General features: G+C 32.6%; 1 protein-coding gene across 1 annotated transcript; it reads left to right on the top strand.

The window, feature by feature from the left end:
• Positions 1–16,927: 16,927 nt before the first annotated feature.
• Positions 16,928–17,362, top strand: LOC114273893 (2S sulfur-rich seed storage protein 2). Its single transcript, XM_028215709.2, has one exon. It carries the CDS (start codon positions 16,928–16,930, stop codon positions 17,360–17,362), a length of 435 nt encoding a protein of 144 aa, XP_028071510.2.
• The last annotated feature ends 7,931 nt before the right edge of the window (positions 17,363–25,293 follow it).

The raw sequence follows: 25,293 nt of genomic DNA, 5'->3' as shown, positions 1-25,293 counted from the left end.
CAATTAATCCTTAATTCCATCTGTGTAACATGATTGAGATTAGTTTTCCCAAGCCGAGCTAAGATATTCAAACCAACTGAACCAAAATAATCAACCCAAGCGTGATAAAATATTCAACCCAACTGAACTAAAAACGCGTCCGAGGCAAACAATTTGTACAGTTTGTAGTGCTACTATTGTTTGTAGTTGATCATTTTATCCTGGGAGATAGACATCCACATTCTGAAAGCACCGTGGAGAGGACGAATTTGTCTTAAGGACACAGTGTCAAACACTGGACTTGATCAGATTATTATTCAAAGAAATTAATCAAGTAAGTCGTTTAATTTATTATTCTGTTTTATTTGTTTATTTAAATCATATTTTAATTTTGTTTTTGTAACAAAATAAAATCTGTTTTTATTTATTTTATTTTATTTCTAGTTTGATTTTTGTAATCAAACAAATTCTCTCATTTCCTTTATTTCTTTATATTCTAGTTGTTGTTTAGTACACAACAAAATTTAATCTATTTAAATACAGTGAAGATTGTCCAACAATTTTATGACAGATTCGTTTTTGGTGTCTTCATTGTATTTAATTTTCTGTGTTTTCAAAGTGGTATTCTGGTTGGAAAATACAAATAGTATTATAAATTATTTGACGGATAGTAGTAATATACTGTCTATTTTCTTTGACAACTAGTAGTAATATACTGGTGTCATTAACAATTAAGAATATTATTTGGTGTTACAGAAAATTATTGTGATATTTTATTTTTCTGGTTTTAGTAACAAGGAAAATAAAATTATTTTGTGTTATAATTTATTTTCTGGTTTTAGTAATTAGAAAATTAATTTGTGGTATTTTATTTTCTAGTTTTAGTAACAAAGAAAATAAAATTATTTTCTGTTATAATTTTTTTCCTAGTTATAGTAACTAGAAAATTAATTTTGTTAATCAATTTTGAGTATACATGGAAGAATTTGTTTTTGGAATAAAATATAAGTTTTACAAACCAATTTCATTTTTATTACGAAGAAACCTTTGTGGCAAGTTTATTTTCTTTATTGGTTTTTTGAATCATTTTTTAATTTCTATGTGTGGATCTGTAATCGTGAATAGTTTCTGCATATGACTAGGAAATATATATATATATATATTCACAAAAACATTTTAATGTTTATATATATAATTAGTTTATTTGTGTACAAATCAAACTGATTAAATCAAGATATGTTTTGTCGGTTTTGGAGTTTATAGTTTAAAACGTGTTGTTTTACTTACGTTAGATTTTTGGGTCGAGAATCTTTTTATCTCATGATGTAAGTTTTGGGATCATGCATGATAAATTTATTTTGTTAAATTATTCTTTTATTTGATGCGTTTGATATGCATGTATTGATATCAACTCAAGTTATTTCTTAAAAAATAATCTCATGTGATTTGGAATGATAATTGATATGTTCACTTTGGACATAAGCAGATTAATTTGAGTATTTCTAATCAATTTGAATGGGTATTTAAACACTTGAGATATTTCAATAACAGGAAGATTTAATTAGTTATATTGTTCTATTTAATTGGAAGTAATTTTGAGAAATCTTTTATGTGGATTATTATTTGTTGAATTTATGACATAAGATGTTGTCAATCATTATTTTACTTGTGCTGTAGAATTTGTTAAACCATAAACCATTATTTTTGTTATGGGAGTGTATCTCTTGTATTAGAAGAGATAATTTAGTTTTCTTTTATCACAAATATTTTTGACAGTGATACTTATTCGTAAATGAGTTGCAAGAATTTATATAATCAAATGAGATTTTTGTTTTGTTCGATTCTTAGGCAAAATCTTTATGAGGATATGATTTTGTCAAAACATTAATTCTGACTTGTGTAGTCATAATTATTTTGGTTTTTTCATGAATTTGTTTTGAAATTTATTGATTTATATTAGAAGTGATAGGGGTGGTGAATATGATGCACCATTAAATGAATTTTGTGTATAACATGGCATTATTCATCAAACTACAGCACCCTATTCACCTCAACAAAATGGAATTGATGAAAGAAAGAATAGAACCCTAAAAGAAATGATGAATGTCATGTTACTAAGTTCAGGCTTACCACAGAACTTGTGGGGAGAAGCAATATTGTCTGCTAATTATGTTCTTAACAGAATACCCCACAAGAAAACCAACAGCACTCCTTATGAATTGTGGAAAGGTCGACTGCCTTCCTACAAACAGTTAAAAGTGTGGGGGTGTTTGGCAAAAGTTGAAGTTCTTGTTCCTAAAAAGACTAAGATTGGACTAAAAATAGTAGATTGTGTGTTTATTGGTTATGCTCAGAATAGTAGTGCATATCGGTTTCTGACTTATAAATCAGAAATACTTGATATAAATGTGAATACTATTATAGAGTCAAGGAATGCTGTGTTTTTTAAACATGTCTTTCCTTACAAGAAAGGGCAGGAATTAAGTTCACAGAAAAGAACTTATGATTGTACACAAAGTCAAGAGGCTAATGACAATCAAACACAAGAGGTTAGTAATGGTCTCGACCAACAGGATTTAATTAATGATGAACCACAACGAAGTAAGAGAGTGAGAACATCAAAATCATTTGGGCCAGATTTTCTGACATACTTGTTAGAATATGAACCTCAAAGTTTTAAGGCCGCAATGACAGGTCCTGAAGTACCTTTGTGGAAAGAGGCTGTTAATAATGAAATTGAATCCATTATGCAAAATCATATTTGGGAATTGGTGAATCTTCCACCAGGTTCTAAACCTCTTGGATATAAGTGGATATTTAAGAGAAAAATGAAAGTAGATGGTTCAATAGACAAGTATAAAGCAAGACTTGTAGTAAAAGGTTACAGACAAAAGGAAGGTCTAGATTATTTTGACACATATTCCCCTGTGACTAGAATAACATCTATTCGCATGCTTATTGCTATAGCAGCGTTGTTTAATTTAGAGATACATCAAATGGATGTTAAGACAACTTTCTTAAACGGTGATCTAAATGAAGAGATATATATGGATCAACCTGAAGGGTTTGTAGTACCAGGGCAAGAAAAGAAAGTTTGTCGGCTTGTAAAATCCCTTTATGGATTAAAACAAGCACCTAAGCAATGGCATGAAAATTTTTGATCATGCAATGCTTACTAATGGGTTTAAGATAAACGAATGTGACAAATGCGCCTATGTTAAAAATACTGACCAAGGATATGTCATAGTTTGTCTTTATGTAGATGACATGCTTATCATTGGAAGCAGTCAAAACATGATCAAATCAACTAAGCAAATGCTTAACAAAAGATTTGATATGAAAGATATGGGGGTCACAGATGTTATATTAGGAATGAAAATTACTAAAACATCTGACGGATATGCGTTATCTTAATCTCATTATATTGAGAAATTTCTTGATAAATTTATCAAGGATGATATGAATTTAGCTAGAACACCTGTAGACATCAATCTTTTTTATCAAAAAATAAAGGTGATGCGGTGTCTCAGTTAAAATACTCTCAAATCAATGGAAGCCTAATGTACCTAATGAATTGTACTCGTCCTGATATAGCTTATGCTATCAGTAAATTGAGTAGGTACACTAGTAACCCCGGAGAAGACCATTGGAAGGCGATCATTCGGGTTCTTAGCTATCTAAGATTCACCTGTGATCATGGTTTGAACTTTACTCGATATCCCACAGTACTTGAAGGTTATTGTGATGCAAATTGAATATCGGATACTAAAAATTCAAGATCCACAAGTGGATATGTCTTTACTCTGGAAGGCGCTGCTGTTTCTTGGAAATCCACGAAACAAACATGCATTGCTCGATCCACAATGGAATCCGAGTTCATTGCTTTAAACAAAGCAGGAGAAGAAGCAGAATGGCTTTGTCACTTCTTAGAAGACATTCCAATGTGGCCAAAACCTGTGCCAGCTATTTGCATTCATTGTGATAATCAATCTGCAATAGGCAGAGCATAGAATCATATGTATAACGGTAAGTCACGACATATTCGTCGTCGACATAATACCGTTAGGCAGTTGTTGTCAAATGGAATAATCTTAATAGATTATATAAAATCTAAAGAGAATATTGCGGATCCGTTAACAAAAGATTTGACAAAAGAGTTAGTGTATAGTTCATCGAAGGAGATGGGGTTAAAGCCTATTACATAAGAGTCGTCATAATGGTAACCCTTCTTATATGACTGGAGATCCCAAGAACTAAGTTCAAAGGGACAACTAAGTTATGTGTGGCTCGCCAGAAATCACCAACGGATTACAATTCCTCACCCATTTCTATGGTGAGAGTGATATCTGCAACATATGTTGTCTGAAGGGGTATAAGGATAAGCTTTGCTTTTAATGATTACTTATATCTTGATTTAGGTATAAAAATCAAGACAAGTATAAAGAGATACTCACAATAAGAATCACCTATATGAGTGTCAAACTGGGGCCGGTTCTATGAGAATGAAGAGGCTAAATTCTCTAAAAACACTTATGAAAACCAGGAGCGTTGAAGGCCAAAATGAACACAACAGTGAGAACCACGATGTGTTAGAAGATATTTTGTGTGAAATCTATTGTCTTGGCTTACACAAACGGCTGAACAATTCAAGGCATCGCGTCTATTGGTTAGCTAGTAAGTCCGATAGGTTATCACTAGGGAAGGTTCAAGACCGAAAGCTACCTATCCTGATGCAAAATATTTTCGACTTATACTCTTTTGATAAAGTCTGCATATTGTTGCATTTCCGTTGTCATCAAATTCCATTCATGTGGGGGATTGTTAGAAATGGTTGGGAAAATTCTGGGTAAAACCAGAATTTTTTCCTAACTTTGGTCTATTATTTTGGTGGGCCTCGTGCGTCGATTTTCGCGGGTCAAAGTTGTAACGCGTTCTATGCTGCGTTGTGATTCACGTGGTATATTTGGTTGGTCAAAACCATTACCGAGTGAATGGGAAATTGAAACCAAAGTATGCTCCATGAAAATGGAGTTTTGGTGGAAAATCCTTAAAGATTTGAATAAGGCTTGTCCCACATTGATTTGGTAGGAAGTTTTGAATGGGTTTATAAGGCATGGGATTGGAACTTGGGGTGTGCCCCAAGGGGTACCCAAGTGTTTTAGAGAGGGAGGTTATGGGAAAAATGGGCTAGACCCATTGGACCAAAAAATCACCACACACGCGTGCACGCGCCGCTGCCGTCTGTCCGATCGGGCGGGCTGGGCTAGGGTTGGGCTTGTTCGGCCCAATACTAATCTTTTTGGGTCAAAAATTTTTGAATTTAATTTTATTTTTTGGTAAAATAAAATCCAGAATTCAAATTAATCCAGAAATAAACTGGTCCAGTTTTACTGTACACCCAAACAGGGCCCTTTTCGTTTTTATCTGTTTGAATTTTGAACCCAACAGATTCAAATTTGTTTAAATTCAAAACCAAACAGGTTTCATACCTGTTCAAACAGGTTTGCACCTGTTTAATTCAAAACCTGCAGCCACCACTACATCTATAAATAGGACAACCTTCATTTGATGTTTAATTGATTCAGAAATTTCGTACTTCACCTCTGCAAATTTACTCTTCATTTTGCTGCATTTAATTTTTGTGAGAAAGAGTATAAACACTTAGTGTGTTCGTTAGGCAAACAATTTATAGTGCTGCTATTGTTTGTAGTTGATCATTTCATCCTGGAAGATAGACGTCCACATTCTGAAAGCACCGTGGAGAGGGCGAATCTGTCTTAAGGACACAGTGCCAAACACTGGACTTGATCAGATTATTATTCAAAGAAATTAATCAAGTAAGTTGTTTAATTTATTATTCTGTTTTATTTGTTTATTTAAATCAAATTTTAATTTTGTTTTTGTAACAAAATAAAATATGTTTTTATTTATTTTATTTTATTTCTAGTTTGATTTTTGTAATCAAACAAATTCTCTCATTTCCTTTATTTCTTTATATTCTAGTTGTTGTTTAGCACACAATAAAATTTAATCTATTTAAATACAGTGAAAATTGCCCAACAAACTCATCGAGGCTTCCGAGCGAAAAATCTAACAGAAAACCTTCAGAAATCCTAATTTTCCATATTTCCAACTTCATCACCAACACCACCATCTCCTCCCATACTCGACAGCACTGTCACTGTCCACTCATCATCAGTAGCAAGATTCTAATCAATTTGTTTATTCTTATCCCTCCACAAGGCCCTGAGTCAACCTGCTTGGTTGATCGGATAGCCATGGCTAATGTAAGCCATGGTAGGTGATGCATGGATCAGTTTCTTGCTCGCAATTGTGCCATTTTGTTGTTTACCAGTGATGACAGAACGAGCCTTCGCTTTACCAAACTCTCCCATTTCTTCTCTACCTGACCTAATATCTCTGCAGACTTATTGCTTTGATTGATTATAAATACCAAGTTACCAACAACCAGGCTGTAGAACTTGCATTTCAACCAAATTCGTGTCGTCAGCATAGAGTTCTAGAGTGCCATACCATTCATACTCTTAGGCCATGTTTGTTTGGGCGGACTGGATTAGCATTCCCATGACTAATAGTCCTAGGATTACGAATCCATTGGATTATGTATCCTATCTTAACTAATAGTAAAGTTTAAAATAATTAGTTCGTACTTCAATTGTTTAACCAAACATCGGATTAATAATTTTATTGGACTATTAGTCCAATCCCAAACTCATGTCCACCCAAACAAACATGGCCTTAAAGTTCAGCAACTGTGTGCGAGAGAGAGAGAGAGAGAGAGAGAGAGAGAGAGAGAGAGAGAGAGATTTTGGTTAATTCTTATTGGTGAACTCTCTCTTAAATAAAACAAAATATACACCACTTGAGCACCACTCCAGCACCTCCTCTTTTCTTTTATCAATGCTGTCTGCCCTCTCCTATCATTCTCTCTTTGTTTTAGAAAAAGAATATTCTTCATGACCCCCCTTCATCATAATGACCTGAGGCTTTAATTCATGATTTTACCAAGAACAATTCAAGGAGGGCCCTTCACAACTCATCTTGTCTTCACCCAAAAACACAAATTATTCTCTACCGTAAGTGAGCAACCCTCTCAAATAATTTTCCACTACCACATTTTTATATTTTTATTTGGGTCTTTACATGGCAAGTCCTCGTTATGTGATAATGACATTGATTGAAGAAAACTTGATCAAAATCTTTGTTCTTTGTTTGTTTTTCCACATATGACACCAATTGTACGAGCATGAAATAATCTTCTCGTATAATCCTGTTGATTAAATTTGCACTCCTCCAAACGTTGTCACTTCACTACTTGAAAACATAAACGTGAGCTAGCTGGCGGAGGTGTACCGGAAATCTCTTCGATACCTAAGTCAGCAAAATAGACAATAAACACAAAAGCTTTGTGTATTTGAAAGTAAGAATTGTGATACCTGTGCATAGGTCCTGTCATGAGCTTTTATAGATTTCGCTTGACACAATCCTAGTAGGACTCCAACTCTCTTTAGCAGAGCCCTCCTAGGAATCAGACTCTCAAGGATAATGCCTATCCTGATAACACCTTACTCACTGTCAACCAAGTGAGATGGTGGCAACTCTTACATCGGCTGGTAGCACACTCAACCGAGCTTACACAGCTCGATGCTGCTTTAGGTAACACTATCGTAGTCCTAACCGTGAGATGGCGCCTTCAGCTCGGTCTTCCTTCCACTAACACCTCGGTCCTCTACGAGGTTTAGCCTGAGATAGTTAGATCAGGCCCCTAACAGCCCATCTCTAACTGACTTGACGCCTAGATGAACAAATGTAAGGCCCCGGTGTCCCACATCGGGAATGGAGGGGGAGTTCTTGGGCTATAAAAGTAAAAACCTGGACCCTTATATAATATCGAGGCCTTTTCCCAAGTGGTGAAATCCCTATTAGAACTCCCTAGTTAAGCGTGCTTACGCTGGAGTAGTTCTAGGATGGGTGACCCATTAGGAAGAACAAATCCGTGCGGGGGTGGCCCAAAGCGGACAATATCGATGACGTGTAAAGGGTCGGGGCGTTACAAATGGTATCAGAGCCGACTCTCCGGAGTATCAAGTGTGGGCCCCTGGCGTCTCTCGGTGCATGTGGGCGGGCTTGCGAGCTGGCAGGCTACTGCACGGGGACGTGCAGCCTTATGGGGGGTGGATTGTAAGGCCCCGGTGTCCCACATCGGGAATGGAGGGGGAGTTCCTGGGCTATAAAAGTAAAAACCTGGACCCTTATATAGCATCGAGGCATTTTCCCAAGTGGTGAAATCCTTATTAGAACTCCCCAGTTAAGCGTGCTTACGCTGGAGTAGTTCTAGGATAGGTGACCCACTGGGAAGAACAAATCCGTACGGGCGTGGCCCAAAGCGGACAATATCGATGACGTGTAAAAGTCTGGGCGTTACAACAAAGACCGTGCTATTTGAACATTTACTTCGGCCCATAGTTCGGCCCAACGTCTAAGATCAAATGGTCTTATCTCGGTCAAACTATATACATAAATTACCCTCTCAAAATTGTATAATTCACTTTTTATAGACATGGGCCACCACTATGTAAAAAAATAAGTTAATCTGATATTGATATCCACATAATTGTATCACAAATCATGCAAAACTGAATGATAAATATATTTTGGAAATAAATTATTTATTTTTTATATTATTTTGTGATCTAACCATATAAATATCATTGTAAGATAAATTTGATTTTTTAAACGAATTATTTTGTTCGCGAGTCTTGCATGCCTCGAATTATTGAGGTGGACCAAAATGTGCATCCATTGAGAGAACCTTAAGTCTCAATTTTAAATCCACACCCTATATTTCATTCATACAAGTACCAAAATTAAATACAAAACCAAAAGCATAAATATATTAATGAACATTATTTTTCAAAATGGGTACGCAGATCTTATAAAATTACATTTATCACAATCAATGGGTTACTTAAACATAAACTAAACACATAATCAAACAAGAATTACACACAAAAATAAATATAATTTTACATAATTTATTGGTAAGATCTATCTCCAAAAAATTTATGTATTTATAAAAGTTATGTGTTAAATCCTAAGACAAATTGCAATCGTTATTCATAGATGTATTATGAGTTTATAGTATTGTTGTCAAGAATGCATTTACATGAAGATCAAATTAGTGCAGTATGGATTTTTATGTAAAATAAATATAAGCAATACATTGATATTTTTAAATAAAATTTGTAAGTGTGTACAATATTACAAATTTAAAATTTTTATTAAAAAAAAAAAGATAAATTACGAACACATTCTTTAAAATTTATTTAAATTATGAATAAATTACGAATCGCCCCTGTAGTTTTGAAAACTACATTCCACCTTCTGAGACTTCTAGTTTCATAATAAATCGCTCATTTTATTAATACATTATTAAGTTAATTAGTAATTTTTAATAATATTATAAATATATTTTAATTAATAATTCAGATAATTTTATTTTTAAATTATGTTAAATAAATTTTTTTGACAAGAGGGTATTTGTAACTTTTCAAATTACAGGAATAATCTGTATTTTAAGCACATCTTAGAAGGTATATTTATAATTTACCTTAAAAAAATTATATTACTATTCATTTTCTTTATTTTGTAAAGATATTTTCTTTTAAAAGATATATGATCTAATCATAATATTATTAATATTTGATCAATTTAATCAAGGTTAAATTAGATCATAAAAATAATCCCGAGATGGGCTCATCAAGGGGGGACGACAATCAGCAGCACTACCAAACAAAAAAAAAAAAATCCAGAATTTTCTTTTAATAGTCAATATTCACTTGCGGGATGGCTCTGTTACCCAATCTTCACTATATTCGAAAAATAAATTAAGAAAGAAGGAATTATGTTCGAGTACGAAACACCAAAACAGAGTGTATAAAAAAAATTAGAGAAAAACAGAATTTGTTCTATTACAAAAACTGAAAAGAAAAAAAAAAAATGAAACAAGGAAAAATAAACTTACAATATTATTTTTCTAGAAAATAATCAAGTCCAACGCTTCACACATTTTTCTTAAGACAGACTTATCCTCTCTACAATACTTTCAGAATATAGATGTTTATCTCTCCGGATAAAATGATTGACGACAATTAGTATTAACACTATACACTAACGACATGTTTGATTGGGTGGATTAGAGCATGGGATTGAGATTATTAATCTGTGGGCCCAATTATCCTATTTTGTTTTAACATTTTGGTTTAGGATTATTAATCCAATGGATAATTAATCCAACAAATTTGTAGGATTATTAGTAATGGGGTAGTGGTGGGATTATTAATCCAATGGATATTAATCCAATTGGATAATGAATACCACACTAATTTAATAGGATTATTAATACTTCACTATTAATCTTGTGAATCAAACATGACCTAATTGTTCAGCGAACACACTCAGTGTGCATACTCTCTCTTACAATAGAAATGCAGAAAATATGCAAATAAAAAGAAGGACGAAAATTGAATTGAATGAACAAATGGAGGACTGCCTACTCATAGATGAATTGGTGGCTAATCGGGACAAAAGTGAACAAGCATGGAACCTATTCGGGTTGGAGGGAAAAGCTGAAAAGGTGCGTTGGACCAAACTACCAACGTTCAGAAATGTTGGGGTCATTTTAGAATTTAATTTGAATTTCAAACAGAAATTAAAATTCTAAATGGTAAGAATTTAATTTAGAAAAAATAAAATTCAAATATTTTTTCTCCAAAAAAATAAACACTAGGCTTGACCACACAAGCCCAATCCAACCTCGCATCCGCACCCAAGCTTGGTTTGAGCGGTGGCACATGTGGTGGTTTTTGGATCCAAATGAGTCCAAACCCACTTTATACTCATAATCTCCCCCTCCTCAAAACTTGGTTGCCATTTAAGGCACTCCCCAAGATGCAAACTCAAGATTTATGAGCTTATACTATGTTTGTCAATGCCTACCCAAGTAATATGAAACAAGCCTTTTCTTCATTCCTTATCGAAAATCTCACTAAAATACCATTTTCATGAAACTCAATTTTATATCGATTTTCTATTCACTCAATAATGATTTTAAGCAACTAAATATACCACATGAATCGTCACACAACAAAAAATTTGCTGCTACATAGACCCGTCAATTTTAACGCATAAATACCACTTTAAAAATAGGTCAAAATTTTAAAAAAATCTATTTTTTCCAAACCATTTCTAAGAGGCTCCACAACACAAATGTAAAATACGCACCATACATCTTAATTCTTGACAATTATTTAGACATTTTTTCTGAGCTCATAAGCTTTGTGGCACAACAATATTCTATCCTCACCTCACCCCAACAAAAAGACAAAACAGCGCCGAGATGCCACTTCGAGTTGCTGATTTAAAATTATTTAAAATAATACAAAATACGGACAAAAGATTGAATGGGATAAAAACTTTTGAAAAAAAGATATATCCCACAAAAATAATAATAATAATAATAACAATAATGATAATAATAATAATAATAATAATAATAATAATAATAATAACGCACCGAAATCGCTGATTTCTCACATTTTGTTCACCTATCTATAATTTACATTCAGTATGTTCCACGCTGGTGATTTGGCTGAATCTGGGCCAAGAGTTCAAGCAGAGTAATTACAATATATAAGAATTTTAAAAATTAAATATTTTAATATTTAAAAGTAAAAATTTTATTATAAAAAATATTTAGGAATCAATTTTTATCGTCATGAAAATAGTTACTAAAAAATCTTTCGAAAAATAAAAACAAGATTTTTAGCGACAAAATTTTAAAAATGTCACTAATAAATAGAATTTAGAGACAAAATAATTTGGTCTCAAAATGATTTATTTTTTGAGACAAAAAATTTGATCCCAAAAGGATAATAATTCATCACTAATGTCTAACTTTCATTGCTAAAAATATAATGACGACACTTTTCGCAAGAAAAATAATTAGTTCTTAAAAAATAATTTTATCTCTAAATTTTGGTCTCTAAAAATTTTAAAATTTTATAGTGAGTTGTTAGAGAATCTCCAACGGTGAATCAAATATTTCACCAAATCTGAGTAAAAATTTAAGAAATTTCTCTATTTGATATCCAACGTTCCAACGATGTATTTTTGACTTTCAACAAAATGCCGATTGACCGGGGAGACGACCGGCTAGACGTCCAACCGGTCGACCGGCAAGGCAATCTGAAAAAAAAAAATCCAACACAAATCTTGAACAGAGGAGAAGGTGGAATGAGAGAGATAGAGAGATCTTGAACAGAGGAACACTACAACAAAAACATACTTTAGTGGCACTACACTAGTGGCATTACACTAGTGGCATATTTTTAGAAAATGCCACAAAAAATGATATTAGTGGCACGTTTTTGAAAAATGCCACAAAACGACAAACATAAAAGGCTCTAGTGACATTTCAATGAACAAGTGTCACAAAACTACAACAAAAACATACTTTAGTGGCACTACACTAGTGGCATATTTTTAGAAAATACCACAAACATGATGTTTAGTGGCCAAAAGTGGTCTTTTTTTTATTTTGGTAGTAAATAGTTTATTTTCCATAAATTATGTTCAATAAAATAATTATGTTTATACATATACTTTTATATTAATATGGATGTATGTACTATATAAATAATATATGTTGCATATATAATCATGTGGTGGTATAGAGGTGTAGTGGGAAGAGTGTGGTGTATAAGGTTTATGGTGTGGAAGGTTGGCGGTTCGAGTCTCCGCAAGAGCGGATCAAATTGTTTTACAACGAATTATCGTCATGAATGGCACTTGATAGCACATGACATTAAAGTGTCACTGAAAGGTTTTAGTCTTGATGGTGTAATGACACTTACAAGTGTCACTAACTCTTTTTTTAATGGCGCTTGATAGTGCCACAAATAATATCTACCATGACATTAAAATGCCATTGAAAGTTTTCAGCCATGATGGTGCAGTGGCACTTACAAGTATCTACCATGGCACCGATAGAAGTGGCACTTGTTCAAAATACCACAAGACCAAAAAATGTCATTAGAAGAATAGTTTTGTGGCACTTTCAAATGTCACTAAACTAAGAAAATGTTGTAGTGAAAAAGGTGGAATGAGAAAAAAGGAGAGAAGCTGAGGTCTAACATAGATTGAGATTAACATTGGTGTGGATTAATTTCCCTCTATTTTTATTTTTATTTTTTGTCTTTTTATTTACTGGTGTGGATTAATATTGGTGATCTGAACTAGGTTTTGTGATTGAGTTTATCATGTTTGGACATTTTCATGTATAGAGTCCTTTGATTGAAGTTGTTGAACTGAAAATTTTCAATGTTATTTATTGAGATTGTGATTGAACCTAAACAAACACCTACCCTTAACTCTCTCTCTCTCTCTCTCTCTCTCTCTCTCTACATATTCTTCTCGCTAGGTTTTGAAAATCTGAAAATATTTTTTTGAGTGGCAGAGAGATTGGGTTTTGGATTTTCTTTGTAATTTTTGTATTAATGGGTAAAATGGGTCTTAGTTGAGCAAGTTAGAACACTACAAGAAAAAGCGTTTTTGGACATTAAAACTTCATTTTTTGTCGCTAAAAGTAGTAGAATTGGCGACTAAAATGGAATTAGTCGCCAAAATTGAGCACTTTTGCCGATTAAAAGAGTTTAGTCGCCGAATACAGGGGTTTTAACGACCAAAAGGCAGTTTAGTCGCCGAATGTAGGGGTTTTAGCGACTAAAGGTTGTTTAGTAGCCAAAAGTGGCGGTTTTTGGCGACTAAAAAACATTTTCGTTGCCGATTATAGGTGTTTTGCCGACTAAAAATAGATTGGTCGCTGAAAATGAAGCTTTTTGGCTACAAAAAAAAAATTAGTAGCTAAAAACAGTCAATTGGCGACTAAAATTCAGTTTAGTAGCCAAAAGGGGACGTTTTTGGCGACTAAAAACAGATTTAGTCGCCAAAATTGCTTATTTTTAATTTGAACTTATTTTTTTAGCGACAAAAAATTAATTAGTAGCCCAAAATAATAGAATTGGCGACTAAATAATGGATTTAGTTGCCAAAAGTGGCCTAAAATTTTTTTTAATAAATAATTTATTTTTTACATAAATTATATTGAATAAAAATAATTATATTTATATATATAGTTTTGTATTAATACCGGTCAATATACTATATAAATAATATATATTGCATATATATTCATGTGATGTTGAAGTGGCATAGTGGAGCGAGTGTGTTGCTAAAGGTGTTGGCGGTTTGAATCACAGAACAAGCCAAGAAATTGGTTTTTTTTTTTTTTTTTTTTTTTTTCACGGAAGGACCTTTGGCGACGAAAATTTTAGTCTCCAAAAGTGTTTATTTTGGGCGACTAAACCGTTTAGTCGGTAATTCATGGACTATTGACGACTAAAAGATTAGTCGCCAATGTGTGATTTTAAAAAGTGTAAATCACTATTGGCGACTAAAAAGTTGGTCGTTAAAGAGCTATTTTTTGCCACTAAAAAAATTTTAGTCGCCAATACCTCCAGCGACCATATATATGCAACAAAAGGGGCGACTAAAAAAATTAGTCGCTGAAAGTAAAAACTCGACTTTCGGCGACTAAAAACGAACTTTTGGCGACTAAAAATTTAATCGCTAAAAATGCTTTTTCTTGTAGTGGAAACAACAACACCAGGAAGAAGAATCACAAGAAACCCACTTTGGTGATTGATTGAAGAGAGCTTTTGAGGGGTGCAACAATGGTGATGGAAGGTCTCCAAGAAGACATAGATGATGGATCTATGCTTTTTGCCTCTAAGAAAAGCTTGGAAAACTAGTCACCCCTTCTTTTCCCATAACCGTCTTCCTTTGTTCTTCCTCATCTTCATCTCCTTCCTCCTCATCTTCATCTCCTTCCTTCAGATTTGGTATCATTTTTGTGGGATTATTGAAGTACCCGGATAACTGGGGGATAACCGACTGGTCGTCCGGTGTGTCAGTTCACCAACGATCCTGCACAGTAAATTGGTGAAAGATATCCAAATCTTCAGTTTGGTAAAATATTTGTTATTTTTTAATTTGATATCGTTTTAGTAAAATTATTGGAGCACAAAAAGTCCATCTTTTTCACCAAATTTAAATTTAATGATACATCTGACAAACTATTGGAGATGGTCTTAAAATGCCAAATTTGAAATGAAATAGGCTATATATCACTGATTTTAAAATGCCATAAGCTGTTACACAATTCATCCAAGAAGTTCATGACATGCAAGTTAAACAAGAAAGTTAAGTAACATGAAATATGAATAAACACGTGTCTATTTATAATTATATTATTATATATATGTTATAGGCCTTCTCAAGCCGGCCCATAAATGTAAATGGGACTAAAAAAATTATCCAACTCAGCCAACGATGTTCAAATACAACTCCAAACTGTGATTGGACTAGGACAGGTTGAGCGGGCTTTGGAGGCCTATGTGGGTCCAAACCATAAGCCAACATGAATTAGTGTAAAGGGATAAGTTTTCACAAATAAATGATAAAAGCTAATAATCTTAAAATATAACGTCATACTCTGATTGGACTAGGACAGGTTTAGGGGGCTTTAGGGCCATGTGGGTCCAAACCATAAGCCAATATGAATTAGTGTAAAGGAATAAGTTTTCACAAATAAATAATAAAAGCTAATGATCTTAAAATATAACTTCATACTCTGATTGGACTCGGACAGGTTGAGCGTGCTTTAGCCCATGTGTGTCCAAACTATAAGCCAACATGAATTAGTGTAAAGGAATAAGTTTTCAGAAATAAATAATAAAAGGAAAACACTATAAATAATAATAATAATAATAATAATAATAAAAGGAAAAGTTACACTCATGTGGGACAAATATAAAACATACAGAAGTGCTACACTCATGTTTGGTAGAACTTCTCAGATATTTTAAATTGATAATTAAAAAAAAAGTATAGAAATTAAAAATATTCTTTTTGAATTACTTAAAATAATCGATTGTTTTTACCTTAATAAGATAGTTTTTTTGGGCGAGGAGGAAATAAGGTGGGATCACAAAGAAATCTCACCTAAGCAACTGCTGATTAAGGAGGTCCTTCATGGCATAAGTTTATGTGAGAACTTATACTAGACACATTGACACAAATTTTAAAAATAAAAATATTACAAACAAATATTATAAATTGCACCAAATAAAGTCAATACTATTAATCATCAGAACCAATCTCATATATTGAAGTTCATTGGTCTATTTGGTAATAAATTAAAAACTAATAATAAAAAAAATAGAAACTAAAAATACCTTTTCTCCAGGATAATCACATATTTTAATTTATTTAAATTATTTCTATCTAATAATATATAAATAGAAATTATAACAAATAGTCTGATACAAATTTTAAAGATAATTATTAAAAAAACATTATACATAATTCAGTTCAGTTAAAGCTGCACCAAAAGGATTATTTTTAGAATAAAAATTAAGAGTTCTAATTTTAGAGCTCTAAGGATGTGACAATGAGTAGAATTCACATGTGTTGTGATGTGTGTGCTTATTTTTTTTTCTTATCACATTACTAAAACTCTCTTTAAAACTTCCAAATCGAAACCCTCTATCATTGTTGTTATTTTTACATGTCAATCTGATATGGAACCAAACAACATACCTGTGTGGCAGCATTTGCATGTCAATTGACGTGTAAGCACCAACCCTGCCACCTCACCACCCTTAGAACCACCACCCCATCTGCCTACCCTACCCATCCTCCACGTACCGTCCATGCAAACCCCTCAAACCCACTATAAATCCACACCACCACCACCACTCTTCTCTCACCCACCACCACCACCAAACCAGAGAATTAATCATTCACAATGGCAAAGCTTGCAATCCTAGCACTTGCCCTCTTGGCCCTGGTTGCCCTCAGCCAAACCTCCGCCTTCCGCACCACCATCACCACCACCGTGGACGAGGAAAGGGAGCCCCGAGGAGAGTCCCAGCAACAGCGGTGCCGTGAGCAGTTCCAGAAGCAGCAGCAGCTCCGCGACTGCCAGAGGTACCTGGCGCAGCAGGCACGGAGATTTGCAAACCCAAAGCGCCGCGAGCAAGGCCTCGACGAATGCTGCGACCAGTTGGAGAAAATGGACCAGGACTGCCAGTGCGAGAACTTGAGGGAGGCGATTAGGCAGAGGCAGCAGCAGGAGGGAGAGAAGAAGGGAGAGGAGAGGAGACAGATGGAACAGGCGGCCGAGGACTTGCCCCAGAGGTGCGGTCTCAGCTCAGAGAGATGCCAGATTGAAGCTAAGTAATTGTTCTAAATGAGTTGTGTCGTGTTGTGTGCAATCTAATAATAAATTTTAGCCTAGTTATGATGGTGGTGGTGGTGGTGACCATCTAGTAATAAGGCACACTATCGTGTGTGTATCTTATAACTCTGTGTTTTTTTATTTTTTGGAAGTGTTTTCAGATTAGAGGTTTTGTAGCTATAACGAAATAAATAAAATAAATAAAATCTAGTTTAATAAGAATGGCTCTTCCTTTTAATTTTTTTGTAATGTATGATTGATTGACAGGATTAGAACATGAAATTAAAATTATTAATCCGTTAGCTTAATAATCCTCTATTTATTTTGAAATTTTGTTTCAGTATTATTAATCCAATGGATTATTAATCCAACAAATTTGTAAGATTATTAGTAATAGGGTAGGAATGAGATTATATATCTTAAGTTGAGAAATAAAATAAAAGACCTCTTTTACCTATTAATCCAATGCAAATCAAACAATGGATAAGGGAATTATTTATCCTATTAATTCAATTGAATACTGAATATCATATTAATTTGATGGAATTATTAATACCTTCACTATTAATCTTGTGAATTAAACATGACCATAGTTTACTTTTAATAATGCCTCACCACCTACAGCTCATCAAAGTAAAATATTTTCTTTTTCGAGATCTATTAAAATAAGTGAAAATTACTTAGTGGCTAGCAAGCATGAATTTAAATTTAAAAAAAAATTGAATATTTTTTCCAATTGATCATATTTTGTGAAAAAATGGTGTTCTTCCACTATAATTTTTCGAGTATCAAAACTCGCACATAACTTCTAGCATGCAAGAATTTATGGTGTAATTTTTATGCCAAAAAAGAAAGAAAGAAAAATAACGAACAATCACTATAACATATAAGAGTTTTAGATTTTTAATCTCTAAAAAATAAATTTTTTAATACAAAAGACATTAAGAGACTAATTTTTATTGTCGTAAAGATAATCGTTAAAAGATTGTTTCGAAACCTCAAATATAAAGTTTTTAACGATAAAATTTTAAAAATGTCAAAATTAAAACTTTTAGCAATAAAATTTTGAAAACACTAATAAATATATTTTTAGGGATAAAATATTTGATCTCAAGAGAGTTTATTTTTTTAGACCAAGAAGTTAGTCTTAAAAAGATAATAATCCATCATTAATGTTTAACAAAAATTTATGAATAATACTTTTTGTAACAAAAATATTTAGTTCTTAAAAAATAATTTTGTTTCTAAATTTTAATCTCTAAAACCTTAATTTTGTATGTGTAGTGAATGAAGATACTAAAGAAGTCATTGAGTTTGGAGCAGGGCCGACCATAGGCATAAGCCCACCAGGTCATGGCCTAGGACCCCTCAAAATAGACCCAAAAAAAGATTCTCTCCTATTATAATTTAATATAGGGAAAATTACCAAGAAGTCTCTTTTGAAAAACGTGTAATCTATTTAGTCCCAAAACTTTTTGTTTGTACCCAAAAGTCCAATAACGTTATTCTTCTTCTCTGCCTTTCTTTTTCTTCTCTTTGTGATTTCCAGCAATCGTTGACGAGTAACCATATCTCGCTTCTTCTTTTTTTCTTTTTCTTTCTCTTTCTGATATATAGTCATCGGCGACCAACGACTACCATCGATTGGGATTCACCAGCAACCACCGACCGCCGACTCCTTACCTCACCGATGGTAAAAAAGATATGTTTCTGACGAAGAAGATGAGTAGATCTACTTAGATTTGGAGTAGATCTACTCAGATCTGATGTAACAAGATCTAAGCAAAAAATAGTTGCCGGAGTACAATCATCTCTCTATATTGGCCTCTCTCCTTCGATCTCTTATTTTTTTTACATTTTCTCTGCTATACACTTCTCTTTTTCTGTTCTAATGGAGAAAATTTTCAAATTCTGAACAAGTAGTTTTTGAGTTTTAGTTACAGGTGGTGAAAACTATAAAATTTTGTAGTTTCAAAATTTTTTTGATGCTGGAATGAATCATGGTTTAAAACTGTAAAATTTTGCAGTTTCAAATATTTTTTGGTGCTGAAATGAATCATGGTTTAAAACTGTAAAATTTTACAGTTTTAATTTTTTTTGGTGCTGGAATCAATCATGGTATAAAACTGTAAAATTTTACAGTTTCATAACATTCTTTAGAACTGAAAATTTTATAGTTTCATAACATATTTTTCAGTTTAATTAATAAGGATAAATGCTTAATAAATTTTTTCTTTGAAACTGTAACATTTTACAGTTTCAAAACTTATTTTTCAGTTTAATTAATATTGGAGATTATTTGCTTAAACTTTACAAAAATTGAAAAATAATATATATTTTTTCCATTGTTGCTGTTTTTTGTGGTTTCATTTTTTTTCCTTATAGTTTATCAATATTTAGCACATTTTATTATGTTTTTTCGCTTTAATTTCTTCATTTATTCTTTTTTTTTTCTAGTAATATTCTAGACATTTCGGTGAGTCTCCAGTGATGTTCTTAACGTCCAGTGAACGTTCTGAACATTTCGGCGACTTCCATTAACGTTGTTAACACTCCAGTGAACTTCCGGCGAAACTTCGGCGACTTCTCGGTGATGTTGAACATTCCGACGAGTCTCCGGCGACTGTGTGACAGAAATCCGACGGTAGTAAGATGTAACAGTGTCTGTAAATTTAAAAAAAAAAAAAAGGATTTTTTGGGAAGAATTAAAAATATATAGGATTAATTGGTGCAAGTGTTTTGTTCGAGGATTAGCTGGGTCTTGAACTTTGTACATGGGACTTATCAGTAAGTTCCCCTTTAATATAATATATTAGATATGTTTTAAGTCAAAAAAAAAAAAAAAAATTGAAGAAGGCCTAAACTAAAAATAAATTAACCTATTCAAAAATTGAAAAACCCATTCGAAAAAATTAGCATTGTTATCCATTGACAATATACCCAAAAAAGGGGCCCTCCTATTATAGTTTAGTATACTACATTAGGTATGTTTTAAGTCCAACCAAAAAAAATTAAGAAAGGCCCAAACTAATTTAAAATAAATTTACTCGTTAAAAAAATTGAAAGGCTCATTTAAAATAATTAGAATTGTTGTCTGATTTTGCAAAAAAACTAGACTATGCAAGTATGATTGATTTATTTGCTTCTAAAAATGTAAGAAGAGCGAGAATCAAGCGATACTTATTAGTTGTTGTAATGTAATGCTAAGTATTTTTTGTGATTTTGACACAAATCTTTTGTCTTTTACCTTTAATTTTTTTTTTCATTCAATGAAAAAAAAATGTGAAGGGTCCCAGAAATTTATCAGTTGATTGTCGACTTTGGACCCCGAAAATCTCAAGGCCGGACCTGGTTTTGAGGTATGTCCAAATCATGACAAACAAAATCATAAGGAGTACTATTAACAATAACAAGTATGGCATAGGAGTGAGCATGGTTCGGATTGATTCAGTTTGAAAAAAAAATGTGACTAATTCATTGTTTACGATTTCATAAAAATTGGAATCAAATCAATCCATTTAAATCATAGAACCAATCTGAACCAAACCATTTAAACACAGTTTGGCTCGGTTTGGAATCACGGTTTCACATAATCTGTTCACAAGAAAAATTATATAACATTTTAAAAAAACATTCAACCTAATCATAAATTGTTCAACATTAATTTGCCCATGATTTTTTGAAACATAACTTAAACAAACATAATATCTAGTAAATAAATATATTGTTTAACATGTAACAAGTATAAAATTCTCATCAAACAAATATTTTGTTGTGGCAACAACAATTATAAAACTAAAATTATGTTAAATAATTAAAAAAAAAAAATAACAAGAACAACAGCAATATCAGTAGCAGCTCATCATATATAAGAGGGTAGAATTATATGCATGGTGTATGATATGTATATGGTTTAAGTTACATATGGTTCAATTCGATTTTAATCCGGAACCATAAACTCAAATCCGAAACTAGTCCACGGAGACTGATTCCCTAATTTTCCAAACCAGAATCGAACCACAGATTCAAAAAACCAGTTCAAACCTACCAGATTGGACTGAACGGGTTTGGATTGCGAATTTTTCAAATTCCTTAGTCAATTCTTGTATGACAAACAAAATCATAAGAAGTAATGTTAACAATAATGGAATCCTGAATACAAGATTTGAAGGAGTAATGTTAGGGATAATGGAAAAAGATCAAATTTTTATCTTTGATTAGTGTGGTGCTTTATTGTATGTATAATCGAAGGGTGGAGTTTTATCATCCTTAGCCTTATTCAATTTTGAAAAAAGAAAGAAGAAAACTGCAAAATTAGAAGTTAGAATAGAAAATTGGAGAAAAATTGAAATGTAAGAAATTAAAATTCTGAAATTGGAAAAGAAGCATGAAACAATGATGAGCAAAACACAATTGGCCAAGTGGACAAGTTTATTTGCAAAATAACAAAAATGATGAAAAATTAATCAATTATGTGTGGAGAAATTTAGTTTTGATACAGGGTGGATGAGCATACAGCAATTTTTGACCCTCAATGTGAAGCAAATGAAAAAACTCGAGAGGAATTGAAAAATAAAGAAACATGAAAAAGCATATTAAAGTACACAAGGTTAGCTCATCCATGGAGATTGCTACCAACATGGCGTGTTCAAGAGTGTGCTGGAAATAGAAAAGATTTCAAGTTCAAGATGAAGAATCATATGACCAACATCCAACGAAGAAAACAATAATATGAAATTTTCAAATTAAAAGTAGTTGGAAAAGTAATTTAAGCTTTACTAAATATTTATAGATTCTAAAATATTGTGGAATTGTATAAGATATATCTAAAAAGTAAAAAATTTGTGAAAAAATGTTTTAAAAAATTAATAAATACATACAAAAAATGTATTGAATTTTTATATATTTTTTGTATTTTTGGTATTTAGTGAATTTTTAAAAGATTTTTTTTACAATTTTTTTACTTTTTAGGTGTATTTATGTTAGGTGTATCTAAAAAATAAAAAAACTGCTTAAAATATTAAAAAAATTCAGTAAAAATAAAAAAATGCAGAAAATAAGAAAGTAAAATTTTTTGAAAAGTGAAAACAAGCAACATGATTTTTATTATATCGTCTTTGTTTTAAAAAAAACATTAAACGATGTATATTTTTTAAAATAAATAATATATTTTTTCAGAGATAAATATAAATAATTTTAAAAAGTATGATTATTCAATCGACTTAATTTTTTTAATGAATAATACACACAGATATAGAGAGCCATACAAAATGAAAAATTCAAATTATTAAAACAAGACGCGCTTTTTAAATATTCTCATATTTAAATTTAAACTTGAGATAAAGTCAACAGAAACCCCACCTTTCAGCAACAGCAAATAACCATTCTCCAAGGAGAAAGCATCCATGTTGCCTACCAGTTTCCAGTGTAGCAGCTTCAATCACATATATCTACCTAGGGATGTAAGAAAAATCGAAAAAACTGACTAAACCGATTAAACCGGATCGAACCGATCATATTTGGTCAGTTTTTTAATGCGAATCGGTCTGTTCAGTCTTGGAAATTAATTTTTTTTGATTTTTTAGTTCGGTGCCAATTTTAATATACAATACACTGATTTGCACCAAAACCGACCGAATATATTTACATATAATGTACATTAAATATATAATAAATATTTTGACTCCATTTGATAAACTTGTGGTTTAGACTTATGGGATGATTGTTTTAAGTTTTGGTTTTGTTTTGATGTCAAGACTATGATTCTTAGATTATATTTTATTTCTAATTCTAATTCAGTAAAAGCTTCAAGCCTTAGTATTTATTAATTTTTTTGTTTGTATTTTTGTGAATAGTTGAATTAGATATGGTTAAAATTGTGTACAAATGGCTAATTTAATATTTTATATAAATTATTTATTATACTACAAATTGAAGAAATGACTCAATTTTGAAAGTACTTAAACTGATTAAACCGCATTGAGTCGAACCGTTTGAATTGGTGCAGTTTGACAAAAGATTTGGTCTATATTGGTTTTCAATATAATAAAACCGACATTATCGGTTCGGTGTAAAATTTCACCTAAATACTGACCGTCCCGAACTGATTACATTCCTATATCTTCCATTTAAACTAATTTCATTAGTAGCAGTAATTCAACTCAAAAATATACTGTGCTCAGAATTTAAATGACCATCTCACTACTCTAGACTCTTTTTTTAGTTAACGAGTAAATTTTTCAAGTCTGTCCTCTGTCGATTTCAGAATTAATTACTTAATGTCGGTTTAACTAGAGTAGAACGAGGGACAAATCTTGGGTGTGTGCAGTAACTCCACAATGCACACACCATTCAAGTCAGAGAGTGCAGCTGTCAGGATTCGACCTTACACCCAAGCTCTTGATACGATTCGTCTAGTACTAAGAGGACCGTCTTAGGACCATTGCACCAAAACCCCTAAGAGTTGGCCCTGAACCTGAAGCCTTAAGACTTATGTCCAAAGCCTTACTAAAGTGCCACAACCCCTTGAATTACTCCAGACTCTTTATTTGTTTTCAACATTTGAACCAATCTAACATCGTCTACCATCTTTCAATAATTACAATGGAAAACTTCTCTCAACAAATCCCTAGCTCCATTTTTTTTTTGAAACAAAATGAAAAAAAAATAAAAGAAAAACATTTGAATATCATAAAATGAACATGAAGAAAAATTGAAACCAATATACTCTTCTTATTCAACATTACATTTAGAGAACACATCAGCTATATTTATATACAAAGTAATGAGGAGCTCAACTAATTGTCTAGAACAAAATATCTTCTGACAAACTAACTGTATTCTCAACTGTGTAACTAACTCATAAGCTGGTGAACTTCTTGAACTGCAATCTGAGCCGGAGCCACCTAAGCTGGCTGCACTACTTGAGTTTGAGCTGGCCGAACTAATGAGCCTAAGCTGGCTGAACTATATTCCTCAACATTCCACCTCAAACTGATGAGGGCAGAAACTGACATCAGTTTGGATTGAAGATAAGAGAAGCGAGAAACTGACAATGGTTTAGTAAAAATATCGGCCAACTGATCGAGAGTAGGAACATAGTACAACACAAGCTTTTTACAAGGACTTAGTCACAAATAAAGTGGCAATCCACTTCAATATGTGTTGATCAAGAGTGAAAGACTGGATTAGAGGCTAAAGTTATGGTAGAGACATTATCACACCAGAGAAGAGGAATTGTAAGAGACACAATACAAAGGTCATGAAGTAACATGCCAATCCAAGTAAGTTCTACAGTAGTATGAGCCAATGATCGATACTCTGCTTCAGTAGATGATCTAGACACATTGGCTTGCTTCTTGGTTGACCAAGAAATAAGATTGGGGCCCATAAATACACAATATCCAAAGGTGGATTTCCTGTCAACAGAGTCTCTAGCCCAATTGGAATCAGAATAAGCCTGAAGAGCAAAAGAACTGGGTGTATAGATGCGGCCTTGAGACAAAGTTCCTTTAAGATTCCTAAGCAACCTTTTTACACCAACAAAATGGCCAATAGTAGATTATGCATGTACTGACAGAGATGATTGACTACATAAGACAGGGCAGGCTTGGTAATTGTTAAATACTGTACTGCCCTAACTATACTTCTATAAAGAAGGATTAGGAAAAGGAAAATCCGAATTGTGAGGCAAATCAGACATAACAAATATAGGTGAAGCACATGGCTTACAATCCAACATGCCAACCTTAGTAAGAACATCCTAAGCATACTTTTTCTGAGAAAGCACAAAGGCAAAGCCAGAGGTTTCAACAGATATACCCATAAAATATGAAAGATGTCCAAGTTCTTTCATAGAAAATACCTAATGCATTTAGTAACAAGAAGCTGAATGTGTGTAACATTATTCCTAGTGAGTAGAATGCCATCCACAT

The sequence above is a fragment of the Camellia sinensis genome, chromosome 7 (genome assembly GCF_055761805.1).
Source record: "Camellia sinensis isolate YWXY chromosome 7, ASM5576180v1, whole genome shotgun sequence".
NCBI lineage: Eukaryota > Viridiplantae > Streptophyta > Magnoliopsida > Ericales > Theaceae > Camellia > Camellia sinensis.
Note: the sequence above shows the minus strand (reverse complement) of the source record. Positions and strands in the feature narration are given on the sequence as shown.

Coding starts and splice junctions, on each gene's coding strand:
- LOC114273893 (XM_028215709.2), top strand. CDS start 16,928: ATGGCAAAGCTTGCAATCCTAGCACTTGCCCTCTTGGCCCTGGTTGCC.